This window comes from Monopterus albus, unplaced genomic scaffold (genome assembly GCF_001952655.1).
Source record: "Monopterus albus unplaced genomic scaffold, M_albus_1.0 scaffold159.1, whole genome shotgun sequence".
Lineage (NCBI taxonomy): Eukaryota > Metazoa > Chordata > Actinopteri > Synbranchiformes > Synbranchidae > Monopterus > Monopterus albus.
The window spans coordinates 619725-642531 of record NW_018128039.1 but is presented as its reverse complement, the minus strand read 5'-3'; the positions used below and the strand labels follow the sequence as shown (position 1 = coordinate 642531).

The window sequence follows — 22807 nt, the reverse complement described above, 5'->3', positions numbered from 1 at the left end:
GTCCATTTTGTCCACGAAAACTATGATGACAAATATTCATTGACAACCAGTGTTTCACAATGAAAACAAGACTAAAAGATCTGATCAAATAATCTACAGTGTGAAAAATCTCTGTTGTTCACCATCAGTGGCTCTGAATATATGGCCACAGTTTGAGCCTTAGGAATTCATGAACAAAACATCTTGGGTGGACTTTAAGGTAGACAGGTCAATTTCAACTCAAACTGTGTGTGACTGTATCCTCACTGCGTGTGGACAGCCAAGGATGTCTCCTTGGTGTAAGCATCTTGTTTATCATCCTTCTCCTGTTTGTGCTGTCAGATATGATGACAGTCACTCAGATCAGAAAAGCAAAGGAGAGAGACCCATGGTGTCAGTGGAGAGAGAGAGAGAGGGATGTTTATGTCAAGACAGAAAATGAAGAAAGATGGAGTAAGAAAGCATTCTGTCACTCCCAGCACAGATCCACCCACCGTCAACCAGTGGGGTAGTGGTGTTTCAGTAGGTGGGTGCCCCGTAGCTTCAGGAACCCTAACCCGCCGGCCCCACACTCCCCGTAACCTCCCTCAGCTACTGAAACATGTTTAATTTGAAGGTAATGTACTGTGGAATATAACGATGTGCATTTGCTCAAATACTGTGTTTAAGTATAACTTAGAGATACTTGTACTTTACTTGAGTGTTTCCAGCTTGGCTTCACAACAGTTCAGAGCCTGGTGTTTTTTAAATGATTAAATATTGATGGACTGCTGTAGACACTGACAAACAGGATATCAAATACTTCAGACTAGCTCCACTTTGACCAAACAACTTGTCAGCAAGTCTTGGTTCTCCTTGCTGTTTCTGGTAGTAACTTGCCTTCTCTCTGCTGTTTTTATGCTGCTTTGCCTCCCCCACTGTTCACAAATCCCAATTTAACCCCTGGTCATGAAGCTTTGTCCTTAAAACCAGCAGCAGACCGGCTAAATCCCAGGCCAGCCGACCAGACCTAAATGTTTTTTAGAAAACGGTTACGCTCCTGCAGCAACTCTAGTCTTTCTCTCTACATAACACAATGACATGCTTTGATCTTATATGAAAGAAAAGCAGGGAGGAAAGGAAGTAGAAAGACTGTGACGTGAAAATAAGAACATGTAGAAAGAGAAGACAAACTTAACAAAAATACAGTATGTAGATGAAATAGAAAGAGGGAGTGAGGAGAAAGGCCTAAAAGGAGTGCAGGAGACTGGAAAACTAAAAAAGAGAATAGAATGTTGAACCAAAAATGAAAGGAAACCTTGTTTTATTTTGAGAAAGAATGAGAGTGAGAGAGAATTAAAAAAAAAAGACAAAAGGAATCGAGAGATAGTATGAAGTAAAAAAGAGCTGTATGTGACAAAAGAAGCGCTGCAGAGACGAGTGTGACGGGAATTTGGGTTTGGAGGGAGAAGGACTGTAATGACTAATATCTAATAACAGTATTTCAGTGGCGTGTGCGCCAAAAAGAACTGTGATTCATCAATCACTGCTGCTCTCCTTTCAAAAGCATCATTTCAAACAATAAAAAAGTGAAAAAAGTCCCAGCAGTGAAGCACAGATCATTTCTGAGCGACGCTGCATAGCCCCTTATCATGCAATTGTCCGTGTAATTTGACAGTCAGAGTCGACGGTGATGTGCTTTCTTTATTCTTTTCCTTTGTGTTTATGCATCTTTGGTGACAACCAGCCAATTGAAAATGAAATATGGCCCAAACAATTCAATTATGTCAGAAAAGGGGAGCAAGCTCGTCAGAGCATGGCTAAAATTTAATCTTGCTCTAATCTCCCACAACCCCTTGGCAGGTAGCAATCAAGCATTCAGATCCTATTTCGGAATATGATATGATCCGTGCACAAACACACATGTCTCACCCGCAGCTGACTGTTCTCTATCGACACTGTGACGGTCATACCCATGTGCATGGTAAAACCTTGTCAACAGGATTTGTCCTTGCGTCAGATGAATGCCTTTGTGCAAGGAAAATGGTAGCGTGAGTGAATTTGATAGTGCACCTTAATTTATGTCCTGGCCAATTCAGCGCACAGATAGAAGGAATATATATGAAGCAATACAAAGGAAAGTGAATGTGTGATGAGGAGAATAAAGCAGTGGAAACAGCAGTGAGAAGAATTGTGAGGTTTATATTTTCCTTCAGGTGACGTGACATGTGGAGTGTGCCACATCCTGTGGCAGCTGAGGAGCTGAGCGTTTTCTCATCACATGTGGAAACACACATTAGAGTCACAGAAACTCAATCTGCTAGGTTAGTACCATGACTCCTGTAGGAACGGTTTTTAGCGCTTTGCAATCTCCACTCTGCATTTGAGCAATTTGCTGCTGAGATTGAAACTGCACTGACACAGGATATGCACAGAAGTTCAGTATCATCCAATGCAAGTGCAAAATGTTGACATTTCATTACCATGCATTGAGCAACCATGCTGAGATGGTGATGACACTTTAGATCAGAGTCTTCAGTATATCTGGCACATCTTTGTTTTTACATTGCTCATTGTTCAAAAGAAAACCAGATTGTTGGTTAATTCTGGCATAAAACACAGGAAGATAGTAATATAATTGTTTTTTATCACTTGCTGCACTGACTGGCAGAATACGTTTTTCTGTTTTTCTCCAATGAAGCCAATGCTGTGTTAAAACCTGCAGTTCCTCAAATGGCCACTTGAGGCTGACTCCAAAAGGGAGTCAATAGACTCCCGTGTTAAATTGCCCAACTTTACAGCAGAAATAATAATGTTTACAGCCTGGTACAAAAAAGCAGTTTGGTCTCTTCCGTGTCAGCTATACAGGCGATGAATTTTTATATAATTCGCCGGTTTAAGTTATTTTGAGAATAAAAGTTACATACTGTATAATCAAAAAGCAGGGCCTCTTTGAGTGGCAGGGGGAAGGGTCCCGCCACGGGTTGCTAGCTGCTAGCGGTCTAGAGAGCTCCACTCAAGCTCCGCCTTTTTGCCCATTTTTTGATTAGACCTAGCAGGTGGGGTGAAGCGCTACCAATATGGCAACGACCACACTTGAGCTTCCACCATATCCAACTCCACCATGTGAATTACTAAGTGCGATGTTCACTGGGGAAAACACTATTACCCTATTTTTGTGTATTGCGGTTTTAATGCTTTGTTGCCTTTATGTAACTTTTTATTTTAAGACTAAGTGTTCTTTCTGGCTTTTGACTCGTTACCTGACTCCAAAGGAGAGCTGCACAAGAATTCCTATATGCCTAGACTGTCTGATTATGCATAAATGGCAAATAAAAATCTTGACTTGACTTGACTTCAAACCCACTCAAGATAGTTTGACCATCTTTTACATACGGTCAGTGGTTTTTACCCATATTATTTTTAATCTTAAAAGGTAGCAAACTCAGAGTGTTCACTGGTAACACCGCTCACTGTAGACTATTATTGTTTCAGTGTCACCCCAAGACTCAATGTCAGGCTTTGATATGAACATTTTTAAACTTCAACATCTTCTCTATGTTTTGTATTTAGTAGCAGAAAGATGAAACTTAGTTGTGGCTTTCTATGTGGTGTGGAAACAGAGCAGACACTCTGTCTCCCACTTTTACTGCCCTCAGCAGCAGCAGCTGTTTCTACAGCACCTTAGTATGAGAGGACTGTCCTGCAGTAGATTTTAAATCAAGAAGCCATGACACTGCAAACCAGCTTCACCAGTGTGCTCTGTACAGAGGTCAGAGATTCAATGAACATTGCCTCATGTAAGCTCTTTCTCTTTATCCTTTTCTGCCCCTCTCCTTGTCTTGGCTTCTGCTCTCCATCTCTGCTCTTGTTGCCATGTACTCTCCTCTCATTTTCCCTCCCCATCTTCACCCCACTCACCTCCTCTTCTCTTTGCACCACTTACCTGATCTTTCTCATGGCTTCTTCTGATCCACTTTCTTCTCTCTGTCCACGTGTTGCTTCTCTCTGCTTCACAAGCATCTCTGAGTGCAATAAGTAACACAAAGCATGAAAAGCAAGTGGCAAATTAAGAAACCATCTCCACTCCTCTCCTTTTCATCCGTTTCTTCCACCCTTTCCCTTACCTTTCTATCCTCTCAGATATCACAGCCGCTCATTTCTTTTCCTCCCTTCCTCTCCACCCTCTTCATCCTCCACACCTTTGGCTTACTCTGATCTCAGTAACTGAGATGATGGCGCATTCCCTTTCAAAACGGTCAGGCGATCCGCTGGGCCGTTCAGCATGCCCTGCAAAGCAATTCGCTGCTGAGATTGCCATTTAACCTATGATTTGCTGTGTGGCACAACAGCAGCCCATGTCAACTCTCCATAGCTTATATATTTATTACACCAGATTGTTCAGACCAGTGTGTTCACATCATACAAAGAATGGTGGCAGATCATTTAAAGAAGCCACCGTTGCCAAGGACAAAGGAGTCACACGTAGAGCAGAGGAAAAGTGTGAAAGCTGTCAGTAGGTTTCAGACTGTGCACATTTACAATTTCATGTCAAAATCCTCCAATCATTTCCATTGTTATCTGAAGGCAGGTGATAGAAGGAGGGAGCATGAAAAGTTATTAACCTTTGATCTCAGTTGTAGATATGAAGCGCTGCCAAGAGAAGAGAGAGAGAGAGAGAGAGAGGATAAAAGGATGTGCAAATGTGGAATGGAAAACAAGAAAAAGAACAAGAGACTTTATTGTTCGCTGTGGGGAAATGAAGCCGTGGCAGTCGTAAAAATAAAATATGACATCGGGGAAGGAAAGATACAAATAAAAAGCAAGACAAAAATAGACATTAGGATATAATATTAAAACAGGTAGACAGGAAGTGGGTAGATATTGGATAACAATATACAAGTGTCATGTTTGGTGACAGTTTATTTGTTAAAACTAGATGTCTGTGAAATAAGAAAAAACTGTGTATATTAGAATGAGCTAGAGATGAAAATGAAGGAATTGGAAGAGGAGCATGAGACAAAGTTGCAATTCACAGGAGAGGTGAGGAGGAAATGAATCAGACTGTAGCCAGGGGAGAGAGATATTTCATTGCCTGACTCCCTCAGGAGCAACCTGGGAAAAAGTGGGAGGATGAGAGAGGAGGCTGAGAGTGATGAAGGAGCTGTTTTACCTGCCACCCACAGACACTGAAAACCTCTGGAACCTTCTTCCTCTTTGTCCTTGTCCTTGTTTGTTTATAGAGTTGATGTGTGATTAAGAAACGTGATTACTGGGACAAATATGGGTCATTTTATCCAGGCTGAGTGTTTAACGTGCTAATTGCCTGTTTGGGCTCATGTAGAGGGGTAGAGTCTAGCCTGCTCACTGAGGCCTCAGTTGTTAAAGCACATTATGACTTGGATTTTTTTTTTAAATGCTATACTAATAAAGTTATTATCGTTTTTAATGTCCAGATAAAAGAGTTTTGAATTTTGCTGGCTTTAATCTCTTTTTATTTGCCCTCTGGTGGCATCAGTTAGTAAGAACACTGACAGATTCTGTTAGCTCTTGATGCAGACAGACCAGCCAGAAACAGGCAGTGACTGGTCCAATGTGTCTGGAGCAGGAAAGGATGCTTGAAAAACCTGTTGCTGCAAATTAATCCAGTTTAACTTGTTTTAAAGTGTCTTAGCATAAAGACTTGAACACAGGGTTGAAAATCACACCACCACAGTGGCATTAGGCTATAGATGATGTGTATTTAATTAATCACCATATCACATGGTGAATGTTAATTAATGTGTTGAGGCTTTCCCCTCTGTGGGCAAAGAGTAAGGATAATACATAGAAGATTAAAGTTTTAATTTGGAACCTTGCTCACTCCCATGTTCCCGTCGGTGCTGTAGCTTTAGTCTGAGATATTTTCAGATGCGCAGCCTCGTCTCACTCCGTTCTTTTCCTCCCAGTTGAGTTCAAACTTGAACATAGAGGATCTCACTGACTAATGTTATTTTACTGCATGAATAGAAGTTTAGTATCTGCGGTTTTTCCCTCCTTTTCATCAGCTGCTGCTGCACCCAGTGTGACTGTGCTGCAGCTCCTCTCACTGCTTGTCATCCTCTGGGGATTTCAAGTCACCACCTGAGTGACTTTGTTCCCTAAACCTGCCAGGAGCAAATTCAGAAAGTGACACCAGCAAACTGCAGAGGATTACATTAGCAATAAGACAGTGGGCTCCTTTATTGTTCTTGCTGTTGTGTTTTTGTTTCTTACTATGTTACTTTCCCTGATGCAATTTGTAATAATATGACTGTTTCACTTCCTTTTCCCACGTTTCCTCTTCTGTGACATTTAGATCTGCAATAAGAACTTTGCCGTGTTGAAGTTTGGAGATTAATATTTTAGGCCAAAGTTTTGCACTTATTAACTTTTATCATCTCATCCAAGCATTTTTAAAAGTAAAATGTAAACATGAAGCAAAGACCAGGATGTGGATAGAAACTGTTTTTGTACTTAGGCTTGTGTGGATAAATTATTCAAGCCTGAGTCAGTGTTAAAAAATAATGATGCTGGTTAATTAGCAGTAAATATAAATTATTGGTGCAAACCGTTTGTTATTAAATATTTAATCTTGACTTGAACCTTTCAAAATGTTTTTATAACCTGCTACAGTTTGTAATAATCCACTGAAAATATCTCACTGTGCTGCAACATTAGATTTGTAGTTTTGAGGGCAGGGAAAACCAGCTGTAAACACAAATATCAGCACCCTAATGTTGATATGGTAAACATCTTAGCAAACAGTTGTCTATGTAAACAGCCAGCAGTGACAACATGACCATCCATGTGCAGTGTGTTCATGTGCCCATGATGAGTCACAGCCCAGGGCTCCTTCTCTGTTTGCTCTGGGTTTGGTCTCCATCACCTCCTGATGGAAACCTCAGGCTCTTTAGCTGGTAAATTCCCCACTGTGTTGTATAACAGTCTAAAGCCCCTTTCCCACTGCACCAAAACCTACAGTGCCTTGCGAAAGTATTCGGCCCCCTTGAACTTTGCGAACTTTTGCCACATTTCAGGCTTCAAACATAAAGATATAAAACTGTAATTTTTTGTGAAGAATCAACAACAAGTGGGACACAATCATGAAGTGGAACGAAATTTATTGGATATGTCAAACTTTTTTAACAAATAAAAAACTGAAAAATTGGGCGTGCAAAATTATTCAGCCCCCTTAAGTTAATACTTTGTAGCGCCACCTTTTGCTGCGATTACAGCTGTAAGTCACTTGGGGTATGTCTCTATCAGTTTTGCACATCGAGAGACGGAAATTTTTGCCCATTCCTCCTTGCAAAACAGCTCGAGCTCAGTGAGGTTGGATAGAGAGCGTTTGTGAACAGCAGTTTTCAGTTCTTTCCACAGATTCTCAATTGGATTCAGGTCTGGACTTTGACTTGGCCATTCTAACACCTGGATATGTTTATTTGTGAACCATTCCATTGTAGATTTTGCTTTATGTTTTGGATCATTGTCTTGTTGGAAGACAAATCTCCGTCCCAGTCTCAGGTCTGTTGCAGACTCCATCAGGTTTCCTTCCAAAATGGTCCTGTATTTGGCTCCATCCATCTTCCCATCAATTTTAACCATCTTCCCTGCCCCTGCTGAAGAAAAGCAGGCCCAAACCATGATGCTGCCACCACCATGTTTGACAGTGGGGATGGTGTGTTCAAGGTGATGAGCTGTGTTGCTTTTACGCCAAACATAACATTTTGCATTGTTGCCAAAAAGTTCGATTTTGGTTTCATCTGACCAGAGCACCTTCTTCCACATGTTTGGTGTGTCTCCCAGGTGGCTTGTGGCAAACTTTAAACGACACTTTTTATGGATATCTTTAAGAAATGGCTTTCTTCTTGCCACTCTTCCATAAAGGCCAGATTTGTGCAGTATACGACTGATTGTTGTCCTATGGACAGAGTCTCCCACCTCAGCTGTAGATCTCTGCAGTTCATCCAGAGTGATCATGGGCCTCTTGGCTGCATCTCTGATCAGTCTTCTCCTTGTATGAGCTGAAAGTTTAGAGGGACGGCCAGGTCTTGGTAGATTTGCAGTGGTCTGATACTCCTTCCATTTCAATATTATCGCTTGCACAGTGCTCCTTGGGATGTTTAAAGCTTGGGAAATCTTTTTGTATCCAAATCCGGCTTTAAACTTCTCCACAACAGTATCTCGGACCTGCCTGGTGTGTTCCTTGTTCTTCATGATGCTCTCTGCGCTTTAAACGGACCTCTGAGACTATCACAGTGCAGGTGCATTTATACGGAGACTTGATTACACACAGGTGGATTCTATTTATCATCATTAGTCATTTAGGTCAACATTGGATCATTCAGAGATCCTCACTGAACTTCTGGAGAGAGTTTGCTGCACTGAAAGTAAAGGGGCTGAATAATTTTGCACGCCCAATTATTCAGTTTTTTATTTGTTAAAAAAGTTTGAAATATCCAATAAATTTCGTTCCACTTCATGATTGTGTCCCACTTGTTGTTGATTCTTCACAAAAAATTACAGTTTTATATCTTTATGTTTGAAGCCTGAAATGTGGCAAAAGGTCGCAAAGTTCAAGGGGGCCGAATACTTTCGCAAGGCACTGTATAAAGCACATCCACGCAATGGCGCGTTCAGCAATTGGTATCATATTTGACGTCACAAATGTGATGACGTCAAATATGACGTATCAGAGGGAGAACAAGCTTGTTTGCTGGAGAGCCAAGCCGGGTTGGCCGGCAGTTGAGCTGGGTATAAAAAAAAAACATTGTATACATGGTACTTTTGGTGGGAAAGTGGTGTCATAGGCAGGCGGCTTCAGAATCTTGACTTATTTTGCAAACCCTTGTTAGATTTTAATTAGGCTGTTTGACACAAATCCAATAAAAACTGGCTAAAATTCTCACTCAAGATCATAACAAAGACAAAAAGTGGATATATTCACAGATTACACTTGTTTTTAAGAATGTTCTCTCTTACTCATCCAAACGTCAAGTAGCAGCAGTCATCACCAATACAACTGCTCTGTGTGTGTTCCCAGGCTGGAGTCTCCTACTCGCTCCCTGCTGATGGAGGCTCCTAAAGGCATCCAGATCCTGGCCGAGGCTGGAGACATCCAGGCCATCTGCAGGAACGAGCTGCGACTGGAGTCCAAAGACGGAGAGGTACGTCAGCCAGAGCTCACACTGAGCAGACAGGGCCTCCACCAGATCACTGATATATAGGATATAGTCTAGTTACATGTCCACCTCGGGTCTTATTTTCACAGTTTTGATAATAATCGTATTGTACTCACTGAGGTCTGGCAACACTGAGATGTCTGATGAATCAACAAACAGTCAGATTGATCAGACAGATAACAAACCATATGTTCTATAAATGTATTTCAAAGAGAAGCACAAGTAAACGTTAAAATTAGCACCCTGTGTACGCATCCACAGTTTACCCACCTACTGTATGTCTTGCTTCAAAGCTACCATGTGAAGGATTATAACTGAAGTAGTTTGGCGTGCTTACATTGTGATTATAATTTATAAATTTTGAACTACTATTGTCTGGAAACAGTTTTTAGTTGTAACAAATTGGCTGAATTTCTTTTGATACACAGTTCCTCACTCTGAGCGTTTTACTACAAAATATCCTCTGAAAAGTGCAGCACACATACAGTCTGTCACTACAGCTGATCACTAAATAAGTGGTAAGACGGACCTTTATCACAGCACACATTCTGACTTGTCATCGCAGGAGAAAAGGTCTGTCTTGCTATTTATTTATAAAACAGTAACATTCAAGGATGTAATTGTCCATTTAAGATATTGGATAATTAACACTTTGAGAACTGAAATACAGTCTGCATTGTTTCTACATCAAACCATTAAGTTGTTTCATGACACAGTGATGAAGCACAGTGAGCGAAAAATATCCTGTTTTATTTTTAAAAAATCTTTAAAAATGATTTTCTTTGTTGGACGTAGTCGTGTTGTGCTGCCTGCACAGAGATACAAGCCTCCACTCTGTGTACTGGCAAGATGAGATATTAACTTCTCTTGTCCTCTGGCCATACTGGCTGATGGGACTTAGTCAATATTTCTCCTGTCCAGACTTATTTTTAGCAAACAACAGTCCAAACAATACTCAGCTCCCTCAGCCAACATGGACCAGCATTTTGCTTTTGGCTGGTAGCAGTTTTCCCACACACTGGATGTCCACCAAAACTCGTTCAACAGAAAAACAGAGAACAGGAGTTGATAGTTTTTCTTTCTTCCTCCGGTTCTCCTTTCAGTTTGATTCCTATTTGAGCCTTTCACATGCTTCATCTAGCAACCTTTCCTTCCATCTTTCCCTTCTTCTTTAACTTTGCTTATTTACCATCTCTTTTACGCACCTCCTCATCCTAAAGCTGCTTTTCTTCTTCTTTCATCCTTTCCTCCCTGCTCCTAAATTCCTTCAACCATCCTCCGATCCGTTACACACATCAGTCCTCGCCTTCATCACGCTTGGCCATGCTGATAAAAGGATTTCCCTCCTTAGGTTGCACCCATGTCATGTCAGATCTGCTAAAATCAGGGCCTGAGGATTAAGGAGAAGAAAGCATTTAAAAGTTTCCCACAAAAACAGTTTCCTACATTAAGACAGGCTGCGGTTATGAGATGAACAAGGAGAGGGAGAGGCAGTTTGAGGAAGGTGCCCTGTGATTTAAAGTGAGCATAGAAATGGTCTGAATCCACATCCTCTCACACTTTTCATGGGTGCGTGGGCGAAAATAAGGCTGTAAGCTCATTACAGTCAACTCATAATTCCATAATTAAAATCACACTGCACACCCCATTAGAGCTGTAAATGTCCATTTGTCAGGCCTCTGTCTTACACACCCTCTCCTCAGGCTCCGCCACCACAATTACAGAAAGGTTTCAACCATGAGACGCTCACAGACCACACAGAAATAGCCCCCGGCACGCACACACTGGTTTAAGCAGTGAAACAGTTTTCTAAGGCCACTCAAAGTCACATAACCATCTCAGACTCTTAAAGAGAAACACCCACTCTAATATCTGGCTCAGCGTTGTTAACTAGAGGTGACACCGTGCTTTTTCCTGTACAGTTGTGATGTACTATAGTACCGTACTATATCACAGCCGTCACCATAGACTGCTTATAAATATAGACAACGTGTCACCACTTCCCTCCACTACAAAGTGAAGCCAAAGTGGTGGCTGCCATCTTGGCATTCTGCAACCAGATTCTGCTCAGTAGTGACCGAGTAGTTGAGTGACATATCGGACTGCCAATCAGAGCTGTCAATCATCTGTAATACACCCCTTTTTATGTCATCAAATAATGTATTATTCCATTTAGTGTGGAATAATACATGAGTGTTTCCCCGAACTCGATGCTACGTAACAAGCAGCATGCTGGCACGGGGAAATGAAACACAGCCATTGAGGCCAGTGCAGTTGTGTTTTTCTCCTTCCAAAACCTAGTGTGGTCTTACACTGGTTTCACTTACACATCTATTTTATTTTTGAATGTTGGAATTTTTCAAACTAATGCAAAAATCTAAGTGAAAATTGTTTAATTATATAAATAGACTTTTTATTTGCAGTACATACAAACACAAAAACATTTTTTTTTAAAACTTCTGCTTATGTTTATTTTGCCATTGGCATTATGACCAGAGGCATCTTCTGAGCTTTGTTTCTCTTTTTCCAGCTGCAGTAGCTAACAAAAAAACTTTAGACCATTTGGGGATATAAAATAAAATGAAAAAAATAAATTTAAATAAAAAGCATAAATCAAAAAGGAGTTTGAACAGTCACTGTATTTTTCTGTGAAACTCTCTTACCTTTATCTGCCAAATCCATGTGGACTTTTGTCCTTTATTTGTGCACGCACACACACAGAGTTTCTCTGTGTTTCACACCATCTACCCGTCGTGTTCGACAGCAGCTGTCTGAGGAAGTCAGCTGAGACTCTGCTTTAAAAACGTTCCAGGTCATTTGATGGTGATGCCTCCCTAAGGTTCCTGGTAATGACTCCTTTACCTTTTTATGGCTGGAGAGACCTCCTCCCCTCGGCCAGTGGGACATCAGTGCTGTACAAGCCCCAGGAGGCCGGCGAGAAGGAGGGGAGGGCAGACAAATGGGATTTATGCAGCACTGGTTTGTGTCTGTGCAGAGGGAGAAAGACAGTTTGTTTTGATCAGCGTGGGGACAAGGGGAGTAAAATGATTGGCAGAAGAAATTTTCTTGGAGTTTTACTCTTTTTTTTTTTTTTTTCAGGTGTCTAGCGGAGTGACTTGGGGAACCACAGACAGTAAACTTTTTTTGGCCAAATATGGGTTTTATTTTAATATTCTTGTCTTATTTTTGTCTGTCAAAAGAATGTAAAGGAATAGCCACGAATCTTTAGAGAAATTCTGGTGATGGGTCAGCTTGGCCAAACTCACAATACAGTAGTTAATTCATTTTGAAAATTATAACAAATTTGGAAATAGCAGTCATTTGGTGAGGGTAACAAATTTAGGACTTGCTGTCGCATTCACAATATTTTGGCTTCACCTTTGCACAGTGGAGGGAAGTGGTGACGCGTCATCCATTTTTTCTATACAGTCTATGGTGTAAACTTTCCGATTCTGACTGATGGCAAAACAAAAAACGTCACATTTTTCTGTTATTTCCCTTCCTTCTCTCATTAGTCTTTTTGTCTCTGTGCACATATGCATCTCAGTTTTATAGTTTTGGCATAAGCAAAACATTTTCACCTACACAAAAACATATCCAGCTTTCACAGATTTTGTCTTTGCATCACTTTCTGACCTAGAGCAACTTTATATCTCTCTGTCTTTTGTAAAATGTACAAGTTTTAAGGTTTGTCTGTCTTTATTATCCTCAAACCACAATGCCAGATTTCCAGACTTCCTCTTCTTCTCTCCTGGCAGTCTTTTCTTCCCCACTATCACTGGCTCTCTCTCACTCCACTGCAGATCTCTCTGGACGCTCGGCGGATTCGCCTGATGCGACTTCCGGAGGGAAAAGCCTCCACCAGCTCCTCGTCCTCCGGGACCAGGCAGACTGTCTACGAGGTTTGCGTTTGCCCCAACGGGAGGCTTTTTCTGTCCCAGGCTGGCGTCGGATCCACCTGTCAGATCAGTCACAATGTCTGCCTCTAGGACTGATACTACAAATATAACTAAACACATAAATACCCCAAAAGACAGATGGACAGATGTAAACAGCACTAGAACCGACTCACAGCAGACACAGACGTACAAGGACTGCCAGAGCTGATGGAGATATAAACAATCATAGATACTGTATCTATTTAGATACACTGATGTATACACTTTACATTCATAAGCACTCAGACTGATATTTAGGCTCAGCCGATATGATTTAAAAGACCAGTACTGAAAATTTTGAACTGAAGCTGTCAACACCTGATATTTTGTGCCAAAATTTTAAAGCTAGGTATATTTTTCCCTGAATTTTATATGAGAAGAAAAGCCAGTGAATACAGTATGTAAAACTCTCCACTGAGTGTCATACGCATCTCTGTGTGCTCTTTAAACCGACACTACACAAAGACTAACTAAACTACAACAAACAGCAACTTTCTAGTACAACTTACACTACCAGTTAAAACCCGGGTCTAGTAGTGTAGATCACAGTGGTCGCCTTTATCTTTTCCTACATTGAATGGATGCAGTATTTAATAAAAGGCCAGTACTGGTAATATATCGGTCTGACCCTAACAGTCACTGGTGATACTGCTATTTATTAATAGCTCACACACATACAGATGCACGCACTAGCTTTCAGACAGGCATACACACAGTATAGGTGTTTCAACACATGAACACGGTGTATACACACACACACACACACACACACACTTTGCTCATAGGAACCTCCTGGTAGAAACTCTCCAGAGATTTGTTAGAAGAGACACTGATCTGTTCCCTTTCTCTCTCAAGAGCATTTCAGTACCAGAACCACTAGGGTGATCACCTGCCCCTCCTCCCCTCCGCTCTCCATCTCCTTTCCCCTCACCTGCTATTCTTCCTCCTCCAGTGTTCACCACAGCTGAGATCATTAAAGGATTCTTACTTTCCCTGTTGCTTATAAGGCATTTAAGGCCAAATATACACAATACAAGCACCTAATGATTACTGTTCCTATTACGAAGCGGATCAGGATACAAGATGGAACAGTCCAGACGCATACCGGATCCTGGTGCGTATGGGGTACATACATGCAGACTGCATTAGGTGATGTTAGTGTGTCTGTGTCACTTTTTCTTTTTTCACCATTGGAACAATTTCCAAGTAAACTTTTAAATTATTGGTTCCAAAGCTGATTTGAGTTACAGCTGAAAGTTGTGTCAGATTGTGACATGATGCCATGTTTGTGTCATATTGCGTTTACCCAACCCTGATCATTCAAATCCCTAGTGCTAGTGTCAGTTTGATCACAGGGATTTTAGTGATTAGACAACAAATTACCCCTTTGTATTGAATTTGTATCTACTTGTATTTGTAGAAGGTTAAGATTTTCTTGCTCAGTTCCCCACCTTCTGCTATCCCATAAAGCCCCTGGACAGGGGCTAACTTTACCTCAAGTCGTCACATGTTCAGTGGGTCTTCCTGAGATGCGACATGAAATTGGCACCAGTGTCTCTGGTCTGTTAGAGCTCAAAGGTCTGATGTACACACTTGTCTTTAAACTGAGTGGATAGTTCATTTAGTTTCCTGTAATGAATGTCAGTGTTCTGGTTTCCATGCTCCTCGCTGACAAAACAGCATCACCTTCCTTCGACCCTGCCAATGAAGAAAAGAATAAAAAAAAAATAACAACCTTTTTCTCACGCAGAGAAAAAAGAACCGATGCCATAGATGTAAGCAGCTCCAAGCTTGGAGGTGATCACCCTACTTGTTTCTTGCACTGGGACATTTTTTAAGAAGAACAAATAAGACTAACTAATGTGAGCCACTTTGTCGAAGGAGGGGAACGGTGCCTGTGCCTTATGTCAATGCACTTGTGGCAAGAAGAAGCACATCACACTGACTTTCTTTGGCATCAGCGAGTAACGTGATCTCTGATTTCAGTTCAATTTCATCCTGCTCACAACCCTTTCCTTGTGAACGAATGCAAAGACCTTCAGCCGTGTCTGACTGTAGCTCCCTCTGCCGTCAGCACCTGACTCTGCAAAAGGATGTGTCGCTTTTCTTTTCATATTTAGCATTTTAGCTTCCTAAGTTTGGGTTGGCACACTGCTTATTTTTTTCTTCATGAACAAATATTCTGCGTGAAAACCTGTGTGTGGTGTTACTATTGAAATGCCAAACGTGTGGTCTCGTGGCGTAACAGGCAGGTAATGGCACTGATGGGTGTAACTGCCACCGCCTATTGCAAACTGCTTCACCAAAACACATCAAGTTTATTTACTGTCACTTGTGGAATCTAAAAAAAGCTTTTATGGTTGCAGCGCCTGCAGTGTAACCTATGTAGGCATCTGTCAACATTTTTATGATAGTAAGGCAAAATTCAAAGTATTTCCACAGATTTAACTTGGCATCTAGAAACACAAAGATGTGCGTGATGAACATATTTGATCAAGTGGCTTGAGATGCTGCACACACTTAGTAGTGCACAGCGTTTGTTTATATCTTACATTGTTCAAAGTGTCACATCCTTTTAAAGAGGCAGGTGTGTCAGCCTCCTAACTGTCTCACAGCTTCTATGTCGCTCTATATTAAAGGACTTTCAGAAATATTTCACAACAAATTGAACTTATCTGATGTATTTGTTTTTTGAATACACAAGAGAAATACATCTTTTTATACAATTGTAAAATAATGTACACATTACTGTGTTGGCACGCATCAGACGCTGACAAAAGAGAAACCCTGGTCTTTTGCAAAAAGGAAAACCTTTTTATAATGTACATCTCTATGTGTTTTTATACTAAAATTGCAAAATATATATGTTAAAGGACCTGTATTGAGTTAGCATGTACAGCAATGTATACAGTGCTCACCTGTGGAGAACAAGCCAGTTTTGTTTTTCTGCCGTCTCCTTCCTGTACTCGTCTCTCCTGCTGAGCGCTGATGTTTCACACAAACACGTTTTGTTGTTGTTCTGTTGGGCCCTAGGTCTTTGCATTCTCTCCAAGTGTGCTGCTTGTAAGTTTGTGCTACTATGAGCAGAGTTTTGTTTTGTTCTTCTGCTCCACAGAACGTGTTGAATAACCCTCAGAGAAGCAAACACAGAAACCAGAAGTAAAGGGAAAGAAGCCAAGAAGGAAGTGATGCACAGGGTCGAGGAGAAACGCATCACAGTGATCACATGAATACACAAACTGGAGCAAGAATCCACTGTGTTGACTGAGATGCATTATCAGTTATAACATGTCAGACAAAATCTTTTCAGAAGGTAAATGGTCACTTTGCTGAAGGAGTAAAGAACATTTTTGTTGATCCCATAGTCACAAGTAACACTTATTTAAAATGCTTAAAGTTTATTGTAGTTTATTAAAATGCCCATGCAACAGAATTAGTCAAAATAATGAGAAGGTGATCTGATGAAGACAGCGATCTGGCATGACTCAGTGGATTGTGTTGCTAATCGATCAATAATATTGACCAGATCACATTCTCCTGACCCTGTGTTCACTCTGAGCGCTCTGTACTTCCTTTTCTGGCTGCACACGAAGGTTAGCATCCATCCTAAATATTTATATTACTCCTCATTCTTTAGTCTCAAACTGCCATTCATGGAGTAGTTTTCAAAGATGCCAAAATAAAAGGCGTTGTTCAAATTGACTGCAGTAGTCATCGGATCCTCCCTTATGAGAACAGCAACTATAAACCCTGAAACCTCTTCACTCCAAGGCTGTTTCTGAACCCTTTGGTGTGTCCTCACCTTTCTCATCCCAACTCGCCTTCTTTCTCTGCTGAAAAATTATTTACTAAGCTTTTAACAACTGCATCTCAATATTTGTATAATGGGGGAAAACTGCTGTTGTTACGATGGTTACCCTCACTGCTAGGTCCACAGTGCTATCAAATAAATGGAAAGCTAGCCTCTGTTTTCTGTCAAGCAACTGTAGCTGTTCCCCGAGATAAAACAAAACATAAGCTATGTGTCGACACAAGCTTCTTCTTATTACCTTTTATTGAGATGTATCGGATGTATTCCTGGTGATGGGTTTCCTTTACATTGAATGATTGCTCACCATTTTGATTTCTGTTGTCAGGTGAGAGATGTCGTAGAAAGAAGCCGACTTTCAGCTGTCCAGTTACAGATGCTCTGTAGCCTTAGGTTTTGGACAGAGAGACTCCAGAAGATGTCTCAGGTTTTCACTCAAACAGATGAAACAAATTCCATTGAGGAAATGCACTGAGCTACCTACACTAGTGGAGAGGGAGCTAGACAGTGATGACCTGGGGGCAGAAGAGTCACCAGGAACAACAGAGAACTGAAGGGTAATGATAAGTAGGGCGTGCTGATAGATGACCTGTGGGTTTGAATAACGCTAATTGTTTTGATTACTGTGGAAGTAAATCCCTGCCGAAATCCACATTTCGAAAACCACAAACCACATGTGTAAGTCTGTCAGCACCAGAGGTTTCGAAAGCGTACAAAACAAGTTGCGAGTACTCTTCGGTTTACGAATCAGAATTTGTTTTGTACACTTTCAAAACTCTTCAGAATCAGAATTAGCTTTAATGGCCAGGTGTGTTGGACACACAAGGAATCTGACTCTGGTACAGTGGCTCTCAGTGTGCACGTACATGCCCTTGTGTAAAGCAGCGAATAGACAAGTAAACTAAGTAGGCTGCGAGAACAAAAAGGAAAGACAAAAATGCAAACCAGAAAAAGGGATGTGCATTGAGAAAAAAACTAAAGTACTTATAAATAGAGAGGTATATACATATGGCGCTGACAGACTTCCACACAAACCCCTGGTGAGAAAAATATAAGCTAAAGATCTATAACGAAGTAGCTGCAATGTGTAAAGACAGAAAAGGAAAAAATGTATTCAAATGTGATAGTTGCTGTTTATTGGTGATATTTCAGTTTGGTTGTATTGTATTTTTAATCACCTTCATCCGTCTGCAAGTGCACCTGTTTTCTCCTAATAGTTTCATTTTAGAGATAAAAGCCTGTGTTAGACAAGGCTATGTTGAAAATGATGCACTTTTTTATATTTTCTGTTACTTCTGTACCTCCTGTGATGTGACCTGATCATATCACTGGTGGTCTACACTCGCACTAGATCATTCAACACAGAGATTAGGCTCCATCTAGAAGGAGTGTCAGAAGCCAGCAGGCCTCCACGTTTCCCCGTTTCACTGACGTCTCCCTCGTCTTCATGAGGCTGTCAATTGGATGGCACATGAGTAATCATGTGTGTGAAATTGGTTTTCACAGGCTCTGGATGCCTTTTTTGACCGTGGGCGTAAAAGCAGACCATGTGCAAATAAACACCGCTGAAGGAAAATAGAATCTTTGGTTTCAAAGAAAACTGACCTGGAGCTTTTGGTCAGGTGATAATGAGGCACTTTATTCCAGAAAAAATAGTCCAAACTGTTTGTTTGTGTTTTTAAGAATCATAAATGCAGACAATTATTTAAGTGCAGGCCTTTTTTCCTTCTGCTGTTCTTAACATTATACAAGTCACTATGGTCGTCAAGACACAGAACTGAGCCATCTGTTCCAGTAATGCTGCTGTTACTGGAAGTTCAGTGTTTGATCCCTTCACACAGACACTTGAGCCTGTTGTGGGTGCTGCAGAGCAGCACTGCTCCCTCTCACTCAGTACAAACCTCTGGTTTCTTCAACATATTTTAATTGTATGGCTTTCTGCCGACTCACATCCCGGGCCCTGGCAGAATTCAGACGGGGTCGTGCCTCCTCTCTTGTCCTTCATGTTATCAGCCAAGTGAAGAACCGCTGCCACCCCAGATTAAGCCACGCTCCTCGTTTTCTTTGGTTTATGATGGCGAGGCCAGGCTGCGGAGAGAGAGTGTTAGAGCTGTGTTTCTAACAGCTGGAAGCCTGAACAATGGGCTTTGGCAGGTTGACTCATTAGCCAGTGTTCACTGAGCGGAGACTAACCTTGAGCTACAGACACACTGCAAAACATATTCATCTTCAGTTTTGTCCTTGGTCAGATTTGCTGATATTTAAACACCACTGATATTATCTGCATCAGACTGGGACTGGCAAAAAACTGCATTTCTAAAAACTCTTTCCTTGTATTTGTTTATCATAACAGTCTCATCAATCACACATTAAATGTGTCAAATTGACCCTTGTTTATCAGGCCTGTGGCCATTTCAACAAACTGAGGACAATTCATCTTTTTTCATAAACGATTTTGCCTGATTTTGTGCCATTTCTCCTTCTGCTGCTTCTGACTTTTTTTTTTCCGACTATTGGCATAGGAGGCACATAAAGCTGAGAGTGAGTTACTGACTCAGCGTCTCTCTCATGCCTCAGTTGAGAGGAACCAAGTCTGTGTAATTCAAAGCAGCTGCACCTGAACTGTTAATACAGAAAATGTTGGATTCTTGTTGAACTATTCACACACACATTTCCAACTCGTTTTATCTGGGATGAAACCTCTTAAATATGTCACCTGTGTTGTTTGAAGCTGGTTTGAATATCTAGGTTTTCTCTAACACCACTAAAAGCCACATCTTCGTGATAAACAGGAACCAGCTTCTTTTATTTTTCTGGTTTTTATATGTGACCAACAAATGAAGCCCCTTTTCCAGTGCCTGCTACCGACTCGACTCGACTCCCCTTATTGTATTTCCATCCGTCAAATGTTGGGGATAGTACCTGGTACCTGGTACTGTTTTTGGTATCACTGCCGTTGAGGTTCCAAGTGAGCAGAGGCGATACCAAACTGTGATGTTTATACACTGCAGGCTAGCGACTGGTCATAGAAATCGTGTCAACGTGCGAGTTACTGCACTAAGTAAAAACAGACACATACCGAGAAAGCTGACGCGGAGTCACTATGACAACCATCTACACTGAGAGGCGACCATCTGCAGTGGAGAACCAAGCACCAGATACCACAGCAAGCAGTCGAGTTGAGCCGGTACAAGGCAATGGAAAAGGAGCTTTAGTCGATGTTGGCCAAGCAGAGGAACTCAGGCACATGTGGGTTCAGTCTGTTGCAGGGAAGCAGTTTTTATCCTGAGGTCTGGTCACACTCTGAAACTCTCATTTAATTGAAAAATAATGCAAATGATCTGAATTTCAGCTTTTGAACTGGCAGATGGAAACGTTGTCACTGAAGTTTATTTTACTCGCTGAATTTGCTTTTACCTGTGTTGCTTGCTGAGGTGTATCACATGTATTTACAACATTTTGATTTTTGTTTCAATTGCAGTGAGTTTAAAACCTTTAAAGAAATACATCCTGTGTCTCTTTGAATTGAGTGTGTTTGTGCTTTTTTTTTTTTTTTTTTTTGCCTTGTGTGTAGCGGGTCAGTGTTTGTTACCTGGTAGATGGGTTTACCTGCACAGAAACATGCATCTTGAGCTGGAGGTTTTGTGGCATTATCACTGCTGCTAAAAAAAATCCTAACAAATATAATTTGCATTCTTTGATGTGGGCTCATCTCTTTATTTTATTTATGCATGTCAAAGGGAACAGTATGATTTCAGTGGATCTGTCACCTCTGATGTCATGTTTCACAGGAGGAGGTGTTTTTGTACTGGTCACCCAGTCGTCACCAGCCTCGGTTTGATTACACATCCTCTAACAGCTCTCTGGGCAGCTCCGCAGTCGGCTGCAGCAGCTCTCACCCTGCACGTCACCCAGAATTTAAAAGTCTGGACACATTCAGTGTTTATTTGAGTTCAGCTTCAGTGAATCTGAGATTTGTGGGGCTGAGAATTTTGTTTAGACTGAGCCTTTTTTCAGTCAGTACCGTGAAGTACACAGACCCGTTCTATGCAAAACAAACAGATGTAGGAGGCATTGTAAAAATGCAGTGAACTCTCCTAAGTTTATTATGCCTTCTGTATACAGTTTGTATTTATGAGCTGAGTTGCAATCTAAACTGCATCAATAAACCTATTTTAAAAAGAGTCCACCGGCTGCAGTTTAAACAGTTTGTCACTGTAACAGAGGCGTTTTCTCTGTTTTATTTTGCTGAAATGCCAGAAACATTTCATGGCTTATAATTAGCAGCTGGAAAACCACTTCTCACACGTATCCCCCACTCAAACTGAACCAGCCAGTCTCTTCTGGCTTGTTTAACCATTTCACCCACTGTGGTCCATCACTGCAGTTTGTGCTGACACATAGCTTTGTGTAGTGTTGTGTGTTTTCTCCCTCTGCGAGGTGCCAGCAGTTTCTCTCTGCTGCTTCAGGCTGTGTATGGTTCTGCTCCATTTTACCTAACCCTCAGTGCACCGGGAGGAATCACTTAACAGTTTTCACACAAGGGAACAATAGCCACATTCATGCGTGACCAAATAACAACTAAATGATGTGAAGAGGGTGAACGTCTGTTAAAGGGCGTATTGCAATGAATGTTTCACTCATAGTTATGAGCTGTGAAGGACGGCTTTGTCCTGAATCTTATTTCACAAAGGTCCAGTGATCACGGAGCAGTTTTCTCTGGGGCACTTTGACAAACACCGAAGTAAACTCTGATGCTTTGTAACAGTCAGATCACCCAGAGTTTTCACTGAACACTTTCCACCCTCATGGTTCAAAACCGGGCTACTTTTGTACAGCTTATCTTCAATGGCACCTTTTCTGGATTTACTCAGAGATTGTGAGTGTGAGGACTCGTCTCCTTTAGTTAGAGGGGTGCTTGGAAGTTTTTAGGATGTGGGTTTGATCATCATTAGGCTCACTGAATTTTGATTTTGAGCATTGCAGGGCCCTTATGCAAAGGTTACAGGAGGATTTGCTCAGCTACTCACAGTGTGTCACAAAAATAGGCAGGCAAAAAGCCGGAGTGCTGATGATGGATATGATGGATCAGCCTTTTGTTCCACTGCCACTGAACATGTTAAACTGTCTCCTGGGGGTGGAGAGGTTATATCTAGACTCAAACAGCCGATATAGTTTTTATAGTTGTTATTTCAAAATGATTTGTCCCTTATTAGCTTTTTCTACCCTAGATCACATTTCTCACTATGTTTGTCGGGTTGAAGAATTCATGAACCTTGTTTATATATATATATATAGTGCAACACGCGCATTTGGGCAGTAAATATTACTTTAAAAATGCTCTGTCGCCATGAAACTAATTAGCCTTCTGAATTTGACCATGACCATTGTTCAGAAGGAAGAGTCCAGACCAAATGAGGATTGTAAACTTTTTAATTACAGCCTGGTCCTCAGCGAGCCCTGCTGTTCTGTTGGGCTGTAAAGACAGGGAGAGGAGCAGATACAAAGGGAGAGGGGAGGGGTGGGTGAGGATGTGAGGCCGCCGGGAGCTGTGAGGTTGATGATATCCGCTGAGGCTTCCTGCCTTGTTTGGATGTGAACAGAGAGACAAAGGAGACTTTTAATATCAACTGACATTAACACGTGTCTCATAGCAACAGTGTGTACAGATATGATTTAGAGGACATACAGTATGTTCATGTCTGGGATTAAAGTGTGTATCTACAGTAGGAAACAATGAAATCTGATTTCAAGTTCCTCATAAAATGTGACTCTTTAGAAGTGTCTTTATAACAAATGTTATCTGTTGACAGTCAGTATTGTGTAAGGCATCGTGTGAGCTTGTTGGTTGAATTGAAACTTAAATTAGGATTAACATGCACAAGAGGATTAGCCTAGGT

At 41.3% G+C, this 22807-nt stretch overlaps 1 protein-coding gene across 7 annotated transcripts in view; it reads left to right on the top strand.

Moving 5' to 3' along the window:
• sgcd (sarcoglycan, delta (dystrophin-associated glycoprotein)) overlaps positions 1–20944 on the top strand; it is a 241934-nt gene extending 220990 nt beyond the window's left edge. For 6 of the 7 annotated variants that reach the window (XM_020615170.1, XM_020615172.1, XM_020615168.1 and 3 more), the window contains 2 exons: positions 9023–9146; positions 12965–20944. In XM_020615170.1, coding sequence (XP_020470826.1) covers positions 9023–9146; positions 12965–13150 — 310 coding nt within the window. In that variant the 3' untranslated portion in view covers positions 13151–20944. The remainder of the gene's footprint in view (positions 1–9022; positions 9147–12964) is intronic. The other variant, XM_020615174.1, reaches the window with a different exon arrangement.
• The last annotated feature ends 1863 nt before the right edge of the window (positions 20945–22807 follow it).